Source organism: Silurus aristotelis (assembly GCF_946808225.1).
Source record: "Silurus aristotelis genome assembly, chromosome: 4".
NCBI classification, from domain to species: domain Eukaryota; kingdom Metazoa; phylum Chordata; class Actinopteri; order Siluriformes; family Siluridae; genus Silurus; species Silurus aristotelis.
The window spans coordinates 4,489,233-4,507,606 of NC_139577.1; the positions used below are offsets into that span (position 1 = coordinate 4,489,233).

General features: G+C 41.3%; 1 protein-coding gene across 4 annotated transcripts; it reads right to left on the minus strand.

Moving 5' to 3' along the window:
* Positions 1–2,581: 2,581 nt before the first annotated feature.
* On the minus strand, positions 2,582–11,266 carry LOC310725446 (eukaryotic translation initiation factor 3 subunit A-like). Of its 4 annotated transcripts, none has more exons than XM_083540388.1 (23): positions 11,040–11,243; positions 9,962–10,152; positions 9,695–9,831; positions 9,439–9,602; positions 9,145–9,344; positions 8,847–9,055; positions 8,591–8,762; positions 8,398–8,502; positions 8,202–8,300; positions 7,887–8,003; positions 7,595–7,780; positions 7,074–7,421; positions 6,524–6,628; positions 6,173–6,286; positions 5,748–5,870; positions 5,502–5,655; positions 4,776–4,960; positions 4,476–4,573; positions 4,177–4,349; positions 3,862–4,118; positions 3,612–3,744; positions 3,355–3,521; positions 2,582–3,255 (listed from the first exon to the last, which is right to left on the minus strand). In XM_083540388.1, the coding sequence occupies exons 1-23, from the start codon at positions 11,086–11,088 to the stop codon at positions 2,938–2,940; spliced, it is 3,804 nt and encodes a 1,267-aa protein (XP_083396514.1). In that variant the 5' UTR covers positions 11,089–11,243; the 3' UTR covers positions 2,582–2,937. The 4 variants fall into 4 exon arrangements, with proteins under 4 accessions (XP_083396514.1, XP_083396515.1, XP_083396516.1 ...); XM_083540389.1 differs by having other exon boundaries at positions 4,476–4,570; positions 11,040–11,233; XM_083540390.1 differs by having other exon boundaries at positions 3,862–4,349; positions 11,040–11,266.
* Between the last annotated feature and the right edge of the window lie 7,108 nt (positions 11,267–18,374).

Consider the following 18,374-nt stretch of genomic DNA (forward strand, 5'->3'; position numbering starts at 1 on the left):
CAGAGTTTAGGAACTAAATGTGAAAATGATCTACCGCCTTTAGTGGACTTTGCTATTCTAGGAACTACTAGAAGCCCAGAGTTTTAAAATCTCAGGGAGCGTGACGGATTGTAGCGTGTAAAAAGACTGGAGAGATACATGAAGATAATCCATTTAGTGCTTTATAACTACATATCTATCACATGCTGTAAATATGATACATGTTTAACACCTCCAAGCTGCCAGTTTTGGGCACCTGAGCAAGCCCTTAACTCACTACTATTTAGTAAATGAGATCATTAAGAGTCACTCTGGATAAACACTTCCAACAGGAAGTGGCTATATCTCGCTATCTTTGTCTCTCTATTTTCTAGGTCTAATTGTCTCTGTGTCTCTTTTAGTAAATGTCTCTGTCTCACTGTATATGTCTCTCTCTTGCTGTCTCTCTATTTGTTTCTCACTCTTTCTAAAGCTGTGTCTGTGTCTCTTTGTCTTTGTCTCTGTCTTTCCTGCTTATTTACATGTCTAACAAAGTTTTGAGTTTTGAAGTCATGCCATTAGTGATCTATGATGAAAGACTTCCCTGGTTCGATTCTTACCTCTAGTTTCATATTGAACATTATAAGAAGTTTTTAAAAACAGAACAATGAAAGATCATTAAAATTGGTTGCTGGTAAATCATGGTATATCAGTGGTGCAGGTGTTGGAGATGTGGTTCTTGTACCTGGGTCACTTCTCATAGACTTTGAGTTACTGAGAGAATGTACAGGAAGGAGAAGTTTTAACCCTCTGAAATCATGAACTAAGAGAAAACAGTGATCTCTTAACTATAGAAAACCAAGGGTCCAATAAGCAAAACCTTGTTTGCCACCCCTGTGGTAGTGTAGTGGTTAGTAATGTGGTTTCTGCTATCTGACTCACCCGGTTCGATTCCTACCCCTTAGCTTTCCTTTAAATTGTTTAAAAAGTTTTAATAAAGAACTATAAAAGGTCCTAAAAATCACTTTCTTGCAGGAGATCCTGTGGCTCAATTGGAAGAGCTTTGCCTCTGTGTTGAGAGGTTGCCGATTCAAACCCCGGCCAGGGCTTGAAGTTAAGAGTGTGGAAGGTGTCAGGAATGGCTGCGTAGACGGGTGGATGGTTTCGGAGGGTGTACCCTGAAGCAGGGGGGCAATATCCAGGCATCTGTGCTTTTTGGAGGGTTCATACTTTGTTTCATGCCAGCGCAGTAAGAAAGAAGGCATGTAGGACTGGCTTTAAAACCTTATCACCAGCGTGGACTATATTAAGGACCATGTTCAGGGACAAGCCTTAACCCACTGAGCTACCGCTGAAGTGCTTTTTTTTTCTTTTTGGTGGAGTTATCTTTCATTAAAGACCAGGAAATCAAGAAATTAATCCAACACAGAAAGGACAGAATTGAAATGTTTTCAGAGTGGACAAGGTCCAGAAGTTTTATTTACCAACACAGCAACCAGCTCAACCAGGATTTAAAATCTCAAACTCATCCTCGTGGGGACCCTGACATTAACCCACTAGGCTATCACATCTATCACATCCATCCATCTATTTATCCAGCTCTCTATCTCTCTATGATGTGAGGTCCAGTTAACAGCTAAAACAGAAGTAATAACTACTTTTTACTTAAGTACATGTAAGAGCCAAGACTTCTTTACTTTCACTTGAGTAAAAAGGTATAATCAGTACTTCAACTTTTACCCGAGTATTTTGAAACATGAGTATCTGTACTTCTACTTAAGTAAAGGATGTGTGTACGGTTGCCACCTCTGCACAGTACTGACCCTGGGATTTAAAAATCTAACACACACCATCTAAACCACTGAACCACCTAGGACTTTGGATAACCATCTTATTTTAGGGGTTTATTGTTTAATTATATAAAACTTTTTGGGTGTAATTTGGTGTGATACCACAAGAGGGGGCTGTGTTCATTTTATGGGTGTGTTAGCTTTCTTTTCCCCTCGGGACTTATAACTATATTATCGCACATGCGCACAGTGATGCTGTTCATAAAGTACAATAAAAAAAGTTTGTCCGACTTTTCTGGTTTCTCTAAGAAAATTATTTTAGGCGAACTTCCCTTTTTTTTTAAAAACGCTGGGAAACCCTTAAATCACAACTCCCCTCCTCAACCACGAGGAAACATGAAAGAATGTATTCAATTTAAGCAAAGTGCTACAGCTGTATGGTGGTACAGATGTAGTACTTAACTTTAGAAGCTGTGGTATGTAGTCTCACCTCTGCAGTGTGAAATCCTCTAGCCAACAGAAAGCTGATTGTCTGTAAAGGGACAGTGCATGTAGGACGTTTTGGAGACAAGGTGAGGGAATCACAATTGAGATGGTTTGGACACGTGCAGAGGAGGTACATGGGGTACATCAGTAGGAGAATGCTGAGGATGGAGCCACCAGAAAGGAGAGAGTTCAAGGAGGCGGTTAATAGATGTGGTGAGAAAAGACATGCAGGTAGATGGGTCGAAAGAGGCAGATGAAGAGAACAAGGGAGGTTTGGAGACGGATGATTCTCTTTGGCGACCCCGAATGAAGCAGCTGAAACAAGGACCCCATTGAAACTCTGCAAGTTGTAATTCGGTTGTCAGTTTATTATCCAGAATATAACAAACCGCCTGTTTAAATCATTAATTCTTCCACCAATTTTGTCTTTTTCAAACAGAAGACATCTACAGACTGAATTTTAAACTGTAAACCCTTTTACCTGAACCACATCAAATATCTTTATAGGATGTAAAGTTCTCCACTCCAACAACACACTGAAGAAAGTTCCTTCCATACATTCACTATAAAACAGGGAACAGCTACACATCTAATAGTTTCATGTTCTTTATACGCACGAACCCAATAGATGAGCAGGAACAAAAGGAACCAACTGTGAAAGATTTATGGCAGATGTTTTCATATAAATTTTTTATTTATTTATTCAATTATTCAACGTCCATCTGTCATAACTGTTTGATGGTCGTGCCAAAATTAAGAGTGAATTCAGTTGAGCCAAACTTTCTATAACTGATTTAATTAATAGCTTAAGGCAGTGGACGACATTAAGAGACAGTTTAGCGTCGCACTGTGGTCCAGCCGTCATTGTCAGTCTCGTTCTTTGTACGACGTGGGATGTCTTTTTCTTTCTCGGAGCGCCATGAGCTTTGCTCCCCATCACGGTCACGAGGTCTTGAAGGACCGTCACGGTCTTCCTTACTGTCGTCCTGACGGTCTTCTCCACCACGGCGCCAGGATCCGCCTGAATCACGAAGCATAAAGCATGCAGTGTCGAACTCCAGGGCACTGAGTATAAAGATTGAAGTTACAGAGATGGAGCAGATTTAAACAAGGACTTTACCGCCATCGTTTTCTCGATTTGAGGGCCTGTGATCACGATCACGATCGTCTCGGCGATCTCTGATGTCACTCCGTTCACGCCGATCGCTGCGATCAAAGTCATCACGCCGACTATCACGCCAACTGCTGGGCTCATCAGATCCGCCTCGTCTCCAGGCATTTTCCTCCCTTCAAACACAGTGTGTGTAAGTTTCAGACTGGATCCAGTGCACCTGAATCACCATTTCCCTGCATATCCATATTGGTAAGGATAAGTACCTGGGGGGACGACGCTCTCCGAAACGATCTCCATCATGCTGCTCAGCTTCTTCATGATCATCATCACGAGCACCAGAGTCACGTGAAGGACCCCAGCTCTCTTCACGGGCCTTCTCTCTCTCTCTCCATCCACCTGCACAAAAATAATCATACGGCCACAAAAAAGGAGAAAGATTATGGTTAATCCAAGGCTACCGTTTAAATGCACACAAACTCTAATAGTTTATTCATAATCCTCTTTCTGGTGTACCTGATCTGCCCAAAGGTTTCCAAGTACTGGAGTCGTCGCCGCCTCTCCTGCCTCCTTTTTCATCTTCACCGCCGCCACCTCTCCTAGGACCCCAGTCGTTGTCAGCACCACGTCTGGAGCTTCTAGGCTCGTCCATGCCCCGCCGAAGCACACGATCATCATCATATTCCTTTCTAGGTCCACGATCGTCGTCCATACCGCGTCGAGGCCCACGCTCTTCATCTCTCCTGGGACCACGGTCCTCATCAAAGCCACGCCTGGGACCGCGATCATCATCAAACCCTCTTCTGGGTCCACGGTCCTCATCAAAGCCACGCCTGGGACCGCGATCATCATCAAACCCTCTTCTGGGTCCACGGTCATCATCAAAGCCCCTACGAAGGCCCCGGTCATCTGAAGGGCCTCTGCGGGGACCCTCTCCACTTCTTCTGAAGGGAGGCTCACGCTCCTCACGCTCATTATCTTCACGGCCTTCCTGACGCCATTCCCTGTTTAAAAGTTAATCAAATCATATTAAACCAGACTTTATAGTCAAAGCCATGTGACTGCAGAATGCTCATTCTGTCAGTGTGAGAACTCCTAAAATAATCCTTATATAGGTGGTCTTCACTCACTTCGCACTTCCGTCAGAAACAGGGCGCCTCCACTCCGATTCAGTGGTCTCTGTACGCCTCCTCCAGCCACTCTCACTCTCCTTTTCAGCCCAGTCCTGCTGTAACAGACAGACAATAAGCCTGAGACCTGCTCTGGAACAACTCTGCTCATCAGTCTACACTACAAGTCCTAGTACCACATAATTTAGTTTATTTTTTATTTTTATTTTTTATAAAATGTATTAAAAAACACTGAAGCCATGCCAGTAGAGGCACCATTGAGAGACCGGGACCAAGTGAATTGTGTGCGTCTGTGTTTACTTTGCTAGACTTCTCCTCCTGGGGTTTTCGTATCTCCTCCTCCTTGCGGCGTTCACGCTCCTCAATTTCCTGCTGCCTGGCTCGCTGCTTCTTCTCCTGCTCCTCCAGCTTGCGCAGGCGCTCCTGGTACTCGCGCTCCTCCTCCTCCCTCTGCTCCTGTTCCTGACGCTCACGCTCCTCACGCTCTGAAACAAACCAGCAAACATCGTGACCACTGGGCCATAAAGTTCACATCAAAGTAACAGACACTAAGGCTCATAGAGGAGTGTAGGGTCTGGCTAGTTGTCTTTCAGATTTCATGTCCCAGGAATTCCTTTTAACCCTTGACATCTGCATTTCAATCAAAGGATGAGCTCCCCAGTATTTCTTGACTGGGGCGATACCCCTTTTATAGAATTGATAAAACATTATACTGTCTGTTCGGCAGACGAACAGACAAAATAAGTGTAACGTTAATTCCATTACAGTCAATTCAACAACTTAATTTAAATAGTTAGGAGTAATTATAACCCGTTAAATCTAAATATTTCCTTTTTTGCAAGCTAAATTTGCTACAGAAGTAACTTTTGATACAACCATTGAAATCTTCCTCAACCATCTTCAAGATTTATTACAGTTGTAACTGAGGTTTATAGTTTTTTAAAAGTTTAATTGAATTGGTTTACTAATTAAACTGGACACAGAGTAGGTGCTAAACACTGAAGTACTCGAAACCACAAACAGTACCCTTTTTCAGCTGTTCCTCCTCGATCCTCTGAGCCTCCTCCTCCTTCTGGCGATAAAAAGTATTTCGTCGCTCCTCCTTGCGCTGCTTCCTGCGCTCTTCGAGACGCTTTTTCCTCTCCTCAACCAAGCGCTCTTGGAACTGTTCCAGTTTTTCCTACAAATATTAAAAAAGGTCCATTATGCATAGCTCACATTGCAGAATGAGTTCCTCTGCTATTAAATTTACAAAAGAAAATTCTCCTTTACCTCGTAAATGAAGCTTCGTGCAGCTGTTATTTTTGACACAAAGTTCTCCTTGTCCTCTATCATCCTGGACATCCTCATTTTGTGCTCGAGAGCCTTCTCACGCTCCACTTTCATGTTGCTGATCTATAAAATATGTGCACAATTAAACAGTGTGAAATAACACGAGCGGCTTCAAAATTCTCCCATCATCACTACACATGCCGTTCATCACATGCACCTTTACATTCACCTCTCTGATTCCAGCTGAGTATAACGAGTCATAGACTGTACCTTCTCAAGCAAAAGCAAACATCTCTGAGTGGCAAAGAGTATGAGGATGATCTAAATCCAAGGATATTGTATGCACATTTGTCAGGAGCTAAAAGAAAAGCAGAGGACTGTCTTCTGATCTGCACAGACTGTGGAGATGAACTGTAAGCCATTACCCTCTCCTCCTCCTGGAGCTCCCACAGCTCCATGTCTTTAAGGCGCTGCTCTTCATAGGCTTTTTTAATCAGGGGGATTTCCTCTAACCGTTTCGCCCTTTCAAAGTAGTCGATCTGAAACACATCATCACACAAAACCCTTAAATATTTAACCTTATCAATATTGGGAATAATGTTCCTGTCCTACAAATTCACAGATATGGAAAATGGAATCCAGGTTCAGGATTTGAGTATAAACATGAAGAATGAATCATGAAAGAATGTCAGAACTGTTTAAGAAGGAATGTAAGATCAAATATCAAAAGGTGTGACTAAATGAGATTATTGTCTTCATGAAATCTACAACCCAACCTTTTTCTCCTGATTCTTTAAGCGCTCCTGCAGCTCTTTCTTCTCTTTTTCAAGCTGCTCCACCTGTTTGGCCATGATGAAATCAGGGTCCAACTCCTCCAGGTCCTGCACAGATAAACACACATGCAATTCAGCACACATACACACACAAATAATAAAGTGTATATCTAACTTATTTCAATTCCACTTCTCTGTTAAAAAAAAAACAAACAAGTAGCTAAACTAGTTAACCAGCGACCCTGGAGGTAAATTCACAATCTTCTAAATAACATACGAGATTCTGCGATATCACTGTTTGTTTTCGAGACATACTGAGGAAATTTGTCCCAGTTACACGTCTAAACTAGAACCATGACAAGACATCCAATAAGTTATCAACAGAGCTCTAAGAACATTTAAGTTCCTTTAGGAGAACGTTCTGGAAGGCTGGAAACACATAATCTAAACCAAGTGCCACTAAAATTTACTAAAAGCAATCGGCATGAACTCGGCAGAAACAGAATAGAATTGTGTAAAGTTAATTTCACGTTCTGGACTCCTCCCATTGTACCTCAATATCAATGTCTTTAAATGCTTTGGCTCCCAGCTCGGTCTTCTTGATTTGCTCGAGGCGCTCACGCACGGTCTTCTTTTTGATCTGCTCGTGCTCCTGCATGATGCGCTCTTTCTCCCTCTCCTTGGCCTCTTGGCGCAGGCGCTCCTCCTCTGCCTTGCGAACCTTCTGGAGCTCAGCCTCACGCTGCTCCAGCTCCTCTTTCTCACGCTGGATGTTCAGGCTCTCCAGACGTTCCTTGCGCTCCTCGATGGTCTGGCGGCGAGCCAGGATGCGCTGATGCTCCTTACGGGTATTTTTAAGGTAGGCAGTGATGGCCAGCTGACTCTGCTCCTCCCGTTCTTGCTACAGGAGGAAGATTCAACAATTAGAATGGTGCAGCAGAGCGTGACAGAAATTACCTGAAAATACGTCAAGTTTAATATAAAAAGAAACGGAAATGAAAAGCCGTCCCTTGTAGAGAAATGTAAAGACACAAAAAGGTGCAAGAACTTCATATGAAAAATCCATTTACTTACCAGAATGGAGGCGGGTTTGATGATCTGAATCGATTTGGCCAGAACAGAAGACATGGCCGTGAGCTGGTTACGGATCTGTGCAGAAGGCATGTTCTGCAGGAAAGGTCCCACTGGGGCGTCCTCTTTAGTAGAGTAGTTCAGATTCGAGCCAAAGCTTAAGGTTCTGGACGTATGGTCCATACGGACCTAAAAATACACAGCAATGTTGAATCTCCTGTAGACTTTTGTTCGATAAAAATATGTAAACATAAAGCAGTTTTTTTTTTATAAAAGAAGCAGAAATGAAAACTACCTGCAGGTCACAGTGACGTGCAGCATCGACGATGGCTCGCTCCAGCTGGAAGGCATCCACAAACGGTACAAGAGAGGCCAGCCTGCTGAACTCGATACTCTGATAGATCTGAGCCACCTGAAAGCATTATACCAGAGGATTAGCGCACATTAGCTCTCATCGAAGAAAGAAAATCCACATCTAAATGTTTTATAGTCTGTTTTTAGTTAATATTACTTTTATAACCATTTATCACTGACTCTTACTGGTGTAATGTTTCTACAGTTTAATCTTAAACCATGTTCTGTGTGTGTGAAATGAAGTCAGCACACCAACCTGCTGCAGAAGTCTAAGGATGGTGTTGTTCTGTAAGTGAGGAATGTACTGCTGCAGGTCAGGCTCATTCTCTGCCTGATCCCTGACCCAGTCCAGAACCTGGAGAACCACAGATACAATCAGAACAAAAGGCGTACAATGATCACGACTCAATTTCTGATTTAAATCAGTTATTTTACAAATTTCAGGGCTGTACCTTGGTGACACGTGCACATAGTTTAAGGGGGTCGAAGTCCACTTCCAGCCAGCTGTACAGCTCTTTGACATCAGAGCTGATGTACTGGAGTAAATTGAACCTCACCTGTAGAAACATTAATGATTTGTTGAGCATGGTGCTGCATATTTAAAACATTTTTATTTCAGTTTTACCAAATCAAAACGGACATTACCATATCGTTGATGAGGCTCTTGCGGGTGGGTGGCGACTGCAGGCCGAGCAAAGTGGCCAGTCTGCGTTGCTTCTCCCCAATAATCCCGTCCATGTCCAACAAACGTGCGATATCAGTGCGCTCCGGGGTTATGGAGATAGACAGAGTGGCCAAAATCACACGAGTCGACATCCTGTGGAAACATTGAATTTAAAACTTTTTTCTTTTGATTTAAAACTTTCCATTTTCATTAGCTTGAGAAAAAAACCCCAATAACCTCTGCATTTCCTCCTGGGTGAGGTTCTTCCTCATTTCTCTGGAGAGATGGTATAGGCGGTGCAGTGTGCAGGCATGGAAAAGAGCATTACCAGACTTCCAGAACACAGTAGACACCTTGGTATAATAGTTTGCCATCAGTTGAGGTTTGGGGGGTTTCTTGGAGAGGGCAAACAGACCGTGGATGTCCTCCACTGCCTTAAAAGCTTCCTGAAATGCAAACAGTTTCATGTTAGTACATGAAACACTTAAGGTTTACACCATTCCAACACATTCATGACCGTTCTACGTGACCGCACCTGCCAGAGCTCCATGCTGATAGCACTGTCCAGCTGCACCAACCGAGTCTCCAGATGCATCGACTGGCTTTCGGGGTTGTTTAAATTGATGGCTGTGCTCTGGTTATGGTGCCTCTGGATCTGTCCAAGGTGCATGCGCAAGTTATCGCACAACTTACGGAACTCTGCCTTGCGAGTGTACTGCAGGCAGAACTTGAAAGCTGTAAAATAAAAAGATAAAAAGATGTATTTACATTTGTAAAGAACCGCATGTGATGTAAGTGGTATTATAAATCTGACACATCATGCACTGACCTTGCTGAGCAATGTCATGGTAAAGACGCTCCACTTTGGAGTTGTTCCTCAGCAGGTCCAGACACTGGCGATAGGACTCCCACAAGAATTTCACCCAAGGAGTGAGCAGCAACCGATCAGTACGATCCTGAGTGTCCTCTCCACTCACAGCGCTCAACAGCACACTAAAAACACAAGATACAATGATTATATTCTCCTATCGTTTATCCGCTTACTCACAGCACATCTATACACACTGTTCAATATTGTCACACACCTTTCTGGGGTCTGAATGTTATCCAGATCCTCGATATCCAACACCATTTGCTGAGACTCCCCTTTGGCAGTCTCGGTCTTCTCCTCAGCGAGTTTCAGGTAGGCACGAACCACATCCTCAAGGGATTTGATATTCACCTAAGAAGCAAAGCAAAATCTTTTAGATTGATGCCCAACAATCTTGAATTTCATAAACCTGAATATAGAGGATACAACACTCTGTAAAGTTAAGACAAAACTTCACGTTCATCAACAGAAAGACACAGACCTGCTGACAGATGTTCTTGTACTGGTAAAGGCCCTCCTTGGCCAGATGGCTCTTGCGCAGGTCCACGCAGAGCTCCAGGTACTTGAGCATGATGGGCTCGTGAATCTTCTGCCATGTTCGATGCTTTTTGCTCTTGATGACATCGTAAAGGACGTCAAGAGCAGGCTGCTTTTTACCAACTTCGAGGAACTCTGAAAAGCAAGTGGAAACAGAAACATGCGATCTGCCTTGAGTACAGAGAAATTACACTCCTTAACCTTCTTCAGGGGCATCAAGGCATGTAATTATCCAACCCATGAATCTAATCCTCATTATGTATAATGAAGATGGGTTTTTGTATGTGTGTATTAGTTTGTAGAGGATACTGTGATTTGTGGCGAGAGTAGGGAGCAGGTTGAGATGAACCTGAAAAGATGGAGGTACACAAAGGTGAGAAGAGGAATAAAAGTCAGAAGTAAGACAGAGAGTGAAGGCAGTAAAGTGGGTCGGTTGGCAAGGAGCAGAAGTGGTAAATATGGGTGAGTTTTAATACCTTTGTTCAACTGAGCAAAGTAATGGAGTGTATGTTAAAAAAAAGACAAAAGAGGGCAGGATGGAGAAGTTTCGAATGAGAGATTTGGAATGGAAGGGTATCTGCAAGAGTGAAAAGAAAGGTTTATAAGACCGACAGAGTTTGAAGACACTGAATTTTATTAGGCGTGAGGAGGATGAGCAGATTTTGAAATAAGTTTATTAGAGGGATCGAGCATCTTTAGATATAAATATACACACACATATACATAAATGCCACAATTGCACTATAAATTTACCTAGGTAACCCTCTAATCGACAAACCTAGATTAACGTTAGCTAAGCAAAGACATATTGCAGCTGAAACAGGGGCTCTGTCCCAAATCGGACATACAAGCACTATAGAAGGTGCACCGACCATTATTCTCCCGCCTACGTAGTGACCCTAAATAGAATGAGAGGAGGAAATTTGCGATTCGGCCAATGGCCTGGTTTCACGTTGAATGGAGAAAAGATGGCGGCGGCGCCATGCTGTAGCGCTGACGGCACAAAACGCGAGGACGCTTACCGTTAGCTCTCTTCAGAGCGTTCTCCGGTCTCTGGAAATACGCCGGCATTTTGGTGTCTCACTGGTCACAACGATATTCGGGGGTGTCGAGATTTTACTGGGGAATTATAAGAAAGCGTCTTCGTCCATCCGCAATCCTACGACACGTCGTCGAAACCGACTGAGACGGAAAAAAAAAATGTCACGAGGACCCGTATGTACTCGTTCAACTGAATCGAATCAACACCCAAAAGGAATCGAGCCGATTCTCTATTCTACTCTGTTGTTCAGGAGAGTCGAATGGCAGAGTCGTTTCGTAAAAATATTAATGTAAATTATTATTATTAATCCTAACATTAATACGTATTTCAGTAATATTATTCTATTTATACGGGATGCAATTGAACTCTAGCAATTTCTTCCCTTTTCCATAAACTATCCACTTTTCTGATACAAAGTAAATTTTAACTCCATTAAATGTTATGATGAAGAAACCTTGAGAGGAACCAGACTCTAAAGGGGAACTCATCCTTATTTGGGTGTGATTATATTTTTTAAACAATACAGAACACTGGCAAATGAGAACTAACATGAGCACTGGAATGTAAGATTATGAGTAATGTCCTTTCTACAGTCTCATACAGTCATTTGAGATTATGGAACTAGGCTGAGCAACTCATAACATAGCTCAACATTTGCGATCATCATAGATCCAACACCAGCTCCTTCATGCCAGATCCTTTAACACTCAAAGAGGTCTAATGTCCAAACTCCAGAGAGAAGCATTGGAGAGGAATTAGCGTTGCTGCTGTTCATAATTTTAACAAGCACAAGTTGATAATGTGCATGTGATCAGATGTACTGGAGCACAAGGTTATGATATGTGATGTGTGTTATGTGTAGGACTCGCTAAAAAGATACGTTTTTAATCTGCACTTAATCTGAGTGTGTCTGAGCCTCGAACACTGTCAGGAAGACTATTCCAAAGTTAAATGGACCTAAACATGAGAATACGTTACACCTTTAGTGGACTTTGCTAGTCTAGGAACCACTAGAAATGCTGGAGCTTCCATGTACTGGTTTTTGGGCTGATGAGCAAAATCTCTGTCTTATCAGAATTTAATAATAGAAAGTTACGGGTCATCCAATCTTATAATTCTTTGAAACACTCAGTTATCCGAGCCAAATGAGCTGTATTGTCTGTTTTCGATGAGATAGATATTTGGGTGTCATCAGCATAACAGTGGAAGCTAATCCCACGCCTTCTAATAATATTTCCCAAAGGAAGCATGTACTGTATATTGTGAAAAGCAGGGGTCCTAGAACTGAACCTTGTGGCACATCATAATTCATTTGCATTAACCTGGATAGCTCTCTGTTTGCTTACTCAGAAATGCTTTTTTGCTTTTTTTATTTTTTATTTTTAATCTGCCCTTCATGACTCCTGAGGCTTCCCAATGGGTTCAATCTTGTGATTAAATAGTCTTTATTTACTCTGTTGAAACTTTATCTTAAAGTGGTTGTTAACCAGCTGTCTCTTTCTTTTTGGTCCCTCAAATGCAAAGTCACTATTTGCCTGTCTTTGTGAATGCCTCCACCCTCTTCTATGCCCTGAGAAGAACCCTGGCAGCACATTTTCTAATTGCTGTCTTTTACTCATTTTATTATATTGTTTAATATTCTTTAAAGAATTATAGGCTGGTAAACAAAAAACAGTGCAATAAACTCAGATTTAATGTCAAATATTTAACACAGGCTGCAAATGTCCATGTATTGTAGCTATAAAATATAACATAGGTATATAATGCATATTAAAGTATAACAAAAAAAAACCCCATATATATTTAACCGTGCTGAATGTAGGCTGAAATTCATCTGGATATTTTAACAACCAATTTAATGTTGCAACTAAAGGTTTAATCACACACAAAAGACAAAGAAACAGAATTGCAGTGGACTTATTGGACAAATTACAACATTACAATACCTCCACTTAATTTTTTTCCAATAGCAATAAACCATTTTAGTAAATTTGATTACTTGGAAAAACAAAAACAATTTTTTATTTCCAGATACAATAAATCATATTGACACACTAAGGTTGTTAACAATTTTACAGTTGTAACATTTTAAATCTAATACAAAATCGAATCAATTTGTGTTAGACTAACCAGAATTAAATAAAAAAAAGTTTAATCTCACTTCTCTAAGATGCTTAAATGTTTGTCTCATCAATGGTTTGGACAAATTATCTGCCTTCATGTTATCTTTAGGACAATATTGCAGTTCTGTATACACGTACACGAATATAATCATATAGAATGTTTATGATGAATGTTTATGATGATTTTATGATGAAATCATGATTTTGCTCTTGAATAATAAACTGGATTCTTTGCGAATGCAATGTCTTCTTGGTTGTCCTGCAGAATCGCCGCGGGTGTAAAATCTATTAAAACTTCAATTAACCGGCTCACAGTACAATACAACTGCACATTGTGCACTATTAAGTGTCAGTAGGCTTACCACTAAAAATAAATCAGACACATGGAGATAAATGCACTATAAATAAAAATGCTTTAACTTTGCAAACACAGATCTTAAAGAGGGACTTCAGGATCCTGGTGGAGACGGTACGCAGCACATCACCCGCAACGAGGATCATAGTGTCAGGACCTCTTCCCACTTACCAGCGAGGGGCTGAGAAGTTTAGTAGACTTTTAGCTCTAAATGAATGGTTACAGTCATGGTGTCGAGAACATAAACTTCTCTTTGTTAATAACTGGAACTGTTTCTGGGAGCGTCCTAGGTTCTTCCGCCCTGATGGCCTGCACCCCAGCAGAGTTGGAGCAGCAGTGCTATCAGATAACATCTCTAGGATACTTCACACCATCTGACTGGTAAGACATCAGGAAATCTTCAACTATAAGAACACGCATACTACAGACCAAATAGTTACAAGTTCACACACAGCCCAGTTTATAGAAACCGTATCTATTCCTCGTGTAGTAAAACCAAGAATTACATACACAAGATCCAGAAATAATCTTATTGCAGTTAAAACTGAAAAATGGCAGATAAACAAACACAACAAAGTTCTAAAGTTCGGTCTTTTAAACATTAGATCACTTGCACCCAAAGCACTGATTGTAAATGAGATGATCACAGAGAATAATCTCGATGCACTCTGTCTCACTGAGACCTGGATTAAACCAGGTGATTATATGGGTCTAAACGAGTCGACACCGTCAGGATATGTTTATAAGCATGAGCCCCGTCAGACTGGTCGTGGGGGGGGGGGGTGTAGGAACCATTTATAGTGCCTCTCTTAATGTTAGTCAGAGATTAGGATTCAGCTTTAAATCATTTGGAGTGCTCGTTCTTAAAATTATACTTTCAGACATACATAGAAAACTCGCTCTGGTCACCGTGTACAGACCCCCAGGGCCCTACGCTGATTTTCTTCAAGAGTTTGCTTGTTTTCTATCCGATCTCTTGATAAATTTTGATAAAGTGCTGCTTGTAGGAGATTTTAATATTCATGTAGATGATGTAAACGATGCTCTAGGATTATCATTTGTTGACTTATTAAACTCTTTTGGGGTTAAACAAAACGTCACCAGACCAACCCACCATTTTAACCACACACTAGACTTAATAATATCCAACGGAGCAGACGTCACTGATATCGATATTTTACCTCAGAGGGATGACATCACAGACCATTACCTTATACTATACACACTACCGGTAGAGCAGATTAGCCGTGTTTCACCACGCTATCGACCTGGTAGGACTATTGTTCCAACCACTAAGGACAGATTCATAAATAACCTGCCTGATTTATCTCAATTTTACCCTAAACCCATAACTGATAATAATCTTGATGAAATAACTAACAACATAAACCTTATCCTCACTAGCACATTAGACACCGTTGCCCCCATCCGGTTAAAAAAGGTTAGAGAACAAGCACCTGCACCTTGGTATAATAGTCATACGCATGCCCTCAAGAGAACAACACGTAATCTGGAGAGAAAATGGAGGAAAACTAAATTGAAGGTATTTAGAATTGCGTATAAAGACAGTATGCTCAGCTACAGACAGGCGCTAAAAGCTGCTAGAGCTGAACACCTGAGCAAACTCATAGAAAATAACAAAAACAATCCCAGGTTCCTTTTCAGTACTGTAGCTAAACTAACTACAAATCAGGGCTTTGAAAATTGTGTTCCATCACAGTTTAGTAGTGAAGACTTTAAGAATTTCTTCACTAAAAAAATAGATAACATTAGAAAAACAATTGTGGCAGTTCAACCTCTGACACCATCTCCTGAGACAGTGTTACCTTCAACTCCACAACTCCACTGTTTTACATGTATAGGACAGGAAGAGCTGTATGATGTTATTGCCAAAGCTAAATCGACAACATGTCAGTTAGATCCCATTCCTACTAAATTACTGAAGGAAGTGTTATATACAACTGGTGAACCTCTTCTGAATATTATTAACTCTTCACTATCGTTAGGACATGTCCCTAAATCCCTCAAGTTAGCAGTTATTAAGCCCCTCATTAAAAAACCTAATCTGGATCCAAACACGCTATCGAATTACAGACCAATTTCAAATCTCCCATTTAAGTCTAAGATTTTAGAAAAGATTGTTGCTGCCCAGTTATGTTCCTACCTGCAAGAGAACAATATCTTTGAAGAATTTCAGTCAGGTTTTAGGCCCCATCATAGCACAGAAACTGCTCTAGTTAAAATCACTAATGACCTGTTTTTAGCTTCAGACCAAGGCTTCATCTCATTGTTGGTTCTACTAGATCTTAGTGCTGCATTCGACACTATAGACCATGATCTCCTCCTAGATCGCTTACAAAATTACATCGGCATTCAGGGACAGGCATTAAGCTGGTTTAAATCCTACCTGTCCGATCGTTACCATTTCGTAGATTTAAATGGAGAGCTATCCAGGCTAATGCAAGTAAATTATGGCATGCCGCAAGGTTCAGTTCTAGGACCCCTGCTCTTCACAATATACATGCTTCCGTTAGAAAATATTATTAGAAGGCATGGAATTAGCTTCCATTGTTATGCTGATGATACTCAGCTATATATCTCATCTAAACCAGGCGATACAACTCAATTAACTCGGATAACTGAGTGTGTTAAGGAAATAAAAGATTGGATGACCCATAACTTTCTGCTATTAAATTCTGATATGACTGAGATTTTGCTCATCGGCCCAAAAACTAGTATACAGAAGCTCCAGCATCTCAACTTGCATTTAGACGGATGTTCTGTAACCACTAGTTCAACGGTAAAAGACCTGGGAGTTATTTTAGACAGCAACTTGTCTTTCAAATATCATATCAACCAAGTTACAAAAACAGCCTTCTTTCACATTAGAAAAATTTCTAAGTTAAGAAACATGTTGTCTATATCCAATGCAGAGAAGCTCGTCCATGCGTTTATGACCTCCAGAATAGACTACTGTAATGCATTACTAGGTGGATGTCCTGCGTCATTAATAAACAAGCTTCAGTTAGTCCAGAATGCAGCAGCCAGAGTTCTCACAAGGTCAAGAAAATATGATCACATAACCCCAATCTTATCGTCCCTACACTGGCTTCCTGTTAAGTTTCGAATAGACTACAAACTACTGCTACTCACTTATAAAGCACTAAATGGTTTGGCTCCTATGTATCTATCCAGTCTTTTAACACGCTACAATCCGCCACGCTCCCTGAGATCTCAAAACTCTGGGCTTCTAGTAGTTCCTAGAATAGCAAAGTCCACTAAAGGTGGTAGAGCATTTTCACATTTAGCTCCTAAACTCTGGAATAGTCTTCCTGACAGTGTTCGGGGCTCAGACACACTCACCCAGTTTAAGTGCAGATTAAAAACATATCTTTTTAGCAAAGCCTACACATAACACACATCACATATCATAACTTTGTGCTCCAGAACATCTGATCACATGCACATTATCAACTTGTGCTGTTAATATCATGAACAGCAGTTACGCTAATTCCTCTCCACTGCTTCTCTTTCCCTCCCCATCCCGAGACACCCTGAGGTTTGGCCAGCTCCAGTCACCTCCAACCTCATGATGATTACGGACCTTTGAAGAAGTAGATGCAGAACTCACAAACATCCCGAACCATCTAGAGAAGTTTGACATTGGACCTCCTGGAGTGTTTAAAGGCTCTGGCATGGAGAAGCTGATGCTGGATCTGTGATGATCACAAATGCTGAGCTTATAAAACTAGAAGCTACTAACCATATAGACTGTATAAGACTGCAGAAAGAACATCACTTATAATCTTATACTTCAGTAATCATGTTAGTTCTCACTCTCCACCCCAAAGAGACACAGACACAGCTTTATAAAGAGTGAGAAACAAATAGAGAGACAGCAAGAGAGAGACATATACAGTGAGACAGAGACATTTACTAAAAGAGACACAGAGACAATTAGACAGAGAAAATAGAGAGACAAAGATAGCGAGATATAGCCACTTCCTGTTGGAAGTGTTTATCCCGAGCGACTCTTAATGATTTCATTTACTAAATGAGCAGTAGTGAGTTAAGGGCTTGCTCAGGTGCCCAAAACTGGCAGCTTGGAGGTGTTAAACATGTATCATATTTACAGCATGTGATTGATATGTAGTTATAAAGCACTAAATGGATTATCTCCATGTATCTATCCAGTCTTTTAACACGCTACAATCCGTCACACTCCCTGAGATCTCAAAACTCTGGGCTTCTAGTAGTTCCTAGAATAGCAAAGTCCACTAAAGGCAGTAGATCATTTTCACATTTTGTTCCTAAACTCTGGAATAGTCTTCCTGACAGTGTTCGTGGTTCAGACACACTCTCCCAGTTTAAGTGCAGATTAAAACCATATCTTTTTAGCAAAGCCTACACATAACATACGTCTCACATCATAAACGTCTGCTCCAGGACATCTGATCACATGCACATTCTCAACTTGTGCTGTTAATATCATGAACAGCAGCTACGCTAATTCCTCTCCACTGCTTCTCTTTCCCTCCCCATCCCGAGGCATCCTGAGGTTTGGCCAGCTCCAGTCACCTCCCCCCTCGTGAAAAATATGGACCTTTGAAAAAGTAGATGCCGAACTCGCAAACATCCCGAACCATCTAGAGATGTACCAGTGCCAATTGGATCCCACTACATGTGGGGTTTTGACATTGGAGCTACTGGAGTGTTTAAATGACTCTGTCAGAAGCTGTTGGTGGATCTGTGATGATCACAAATGCTGAGCTTATAAAACTAGGAGCTACTAACCATATAGACTGTATAAGACTGCAGAAAGAACATCACTTATAAT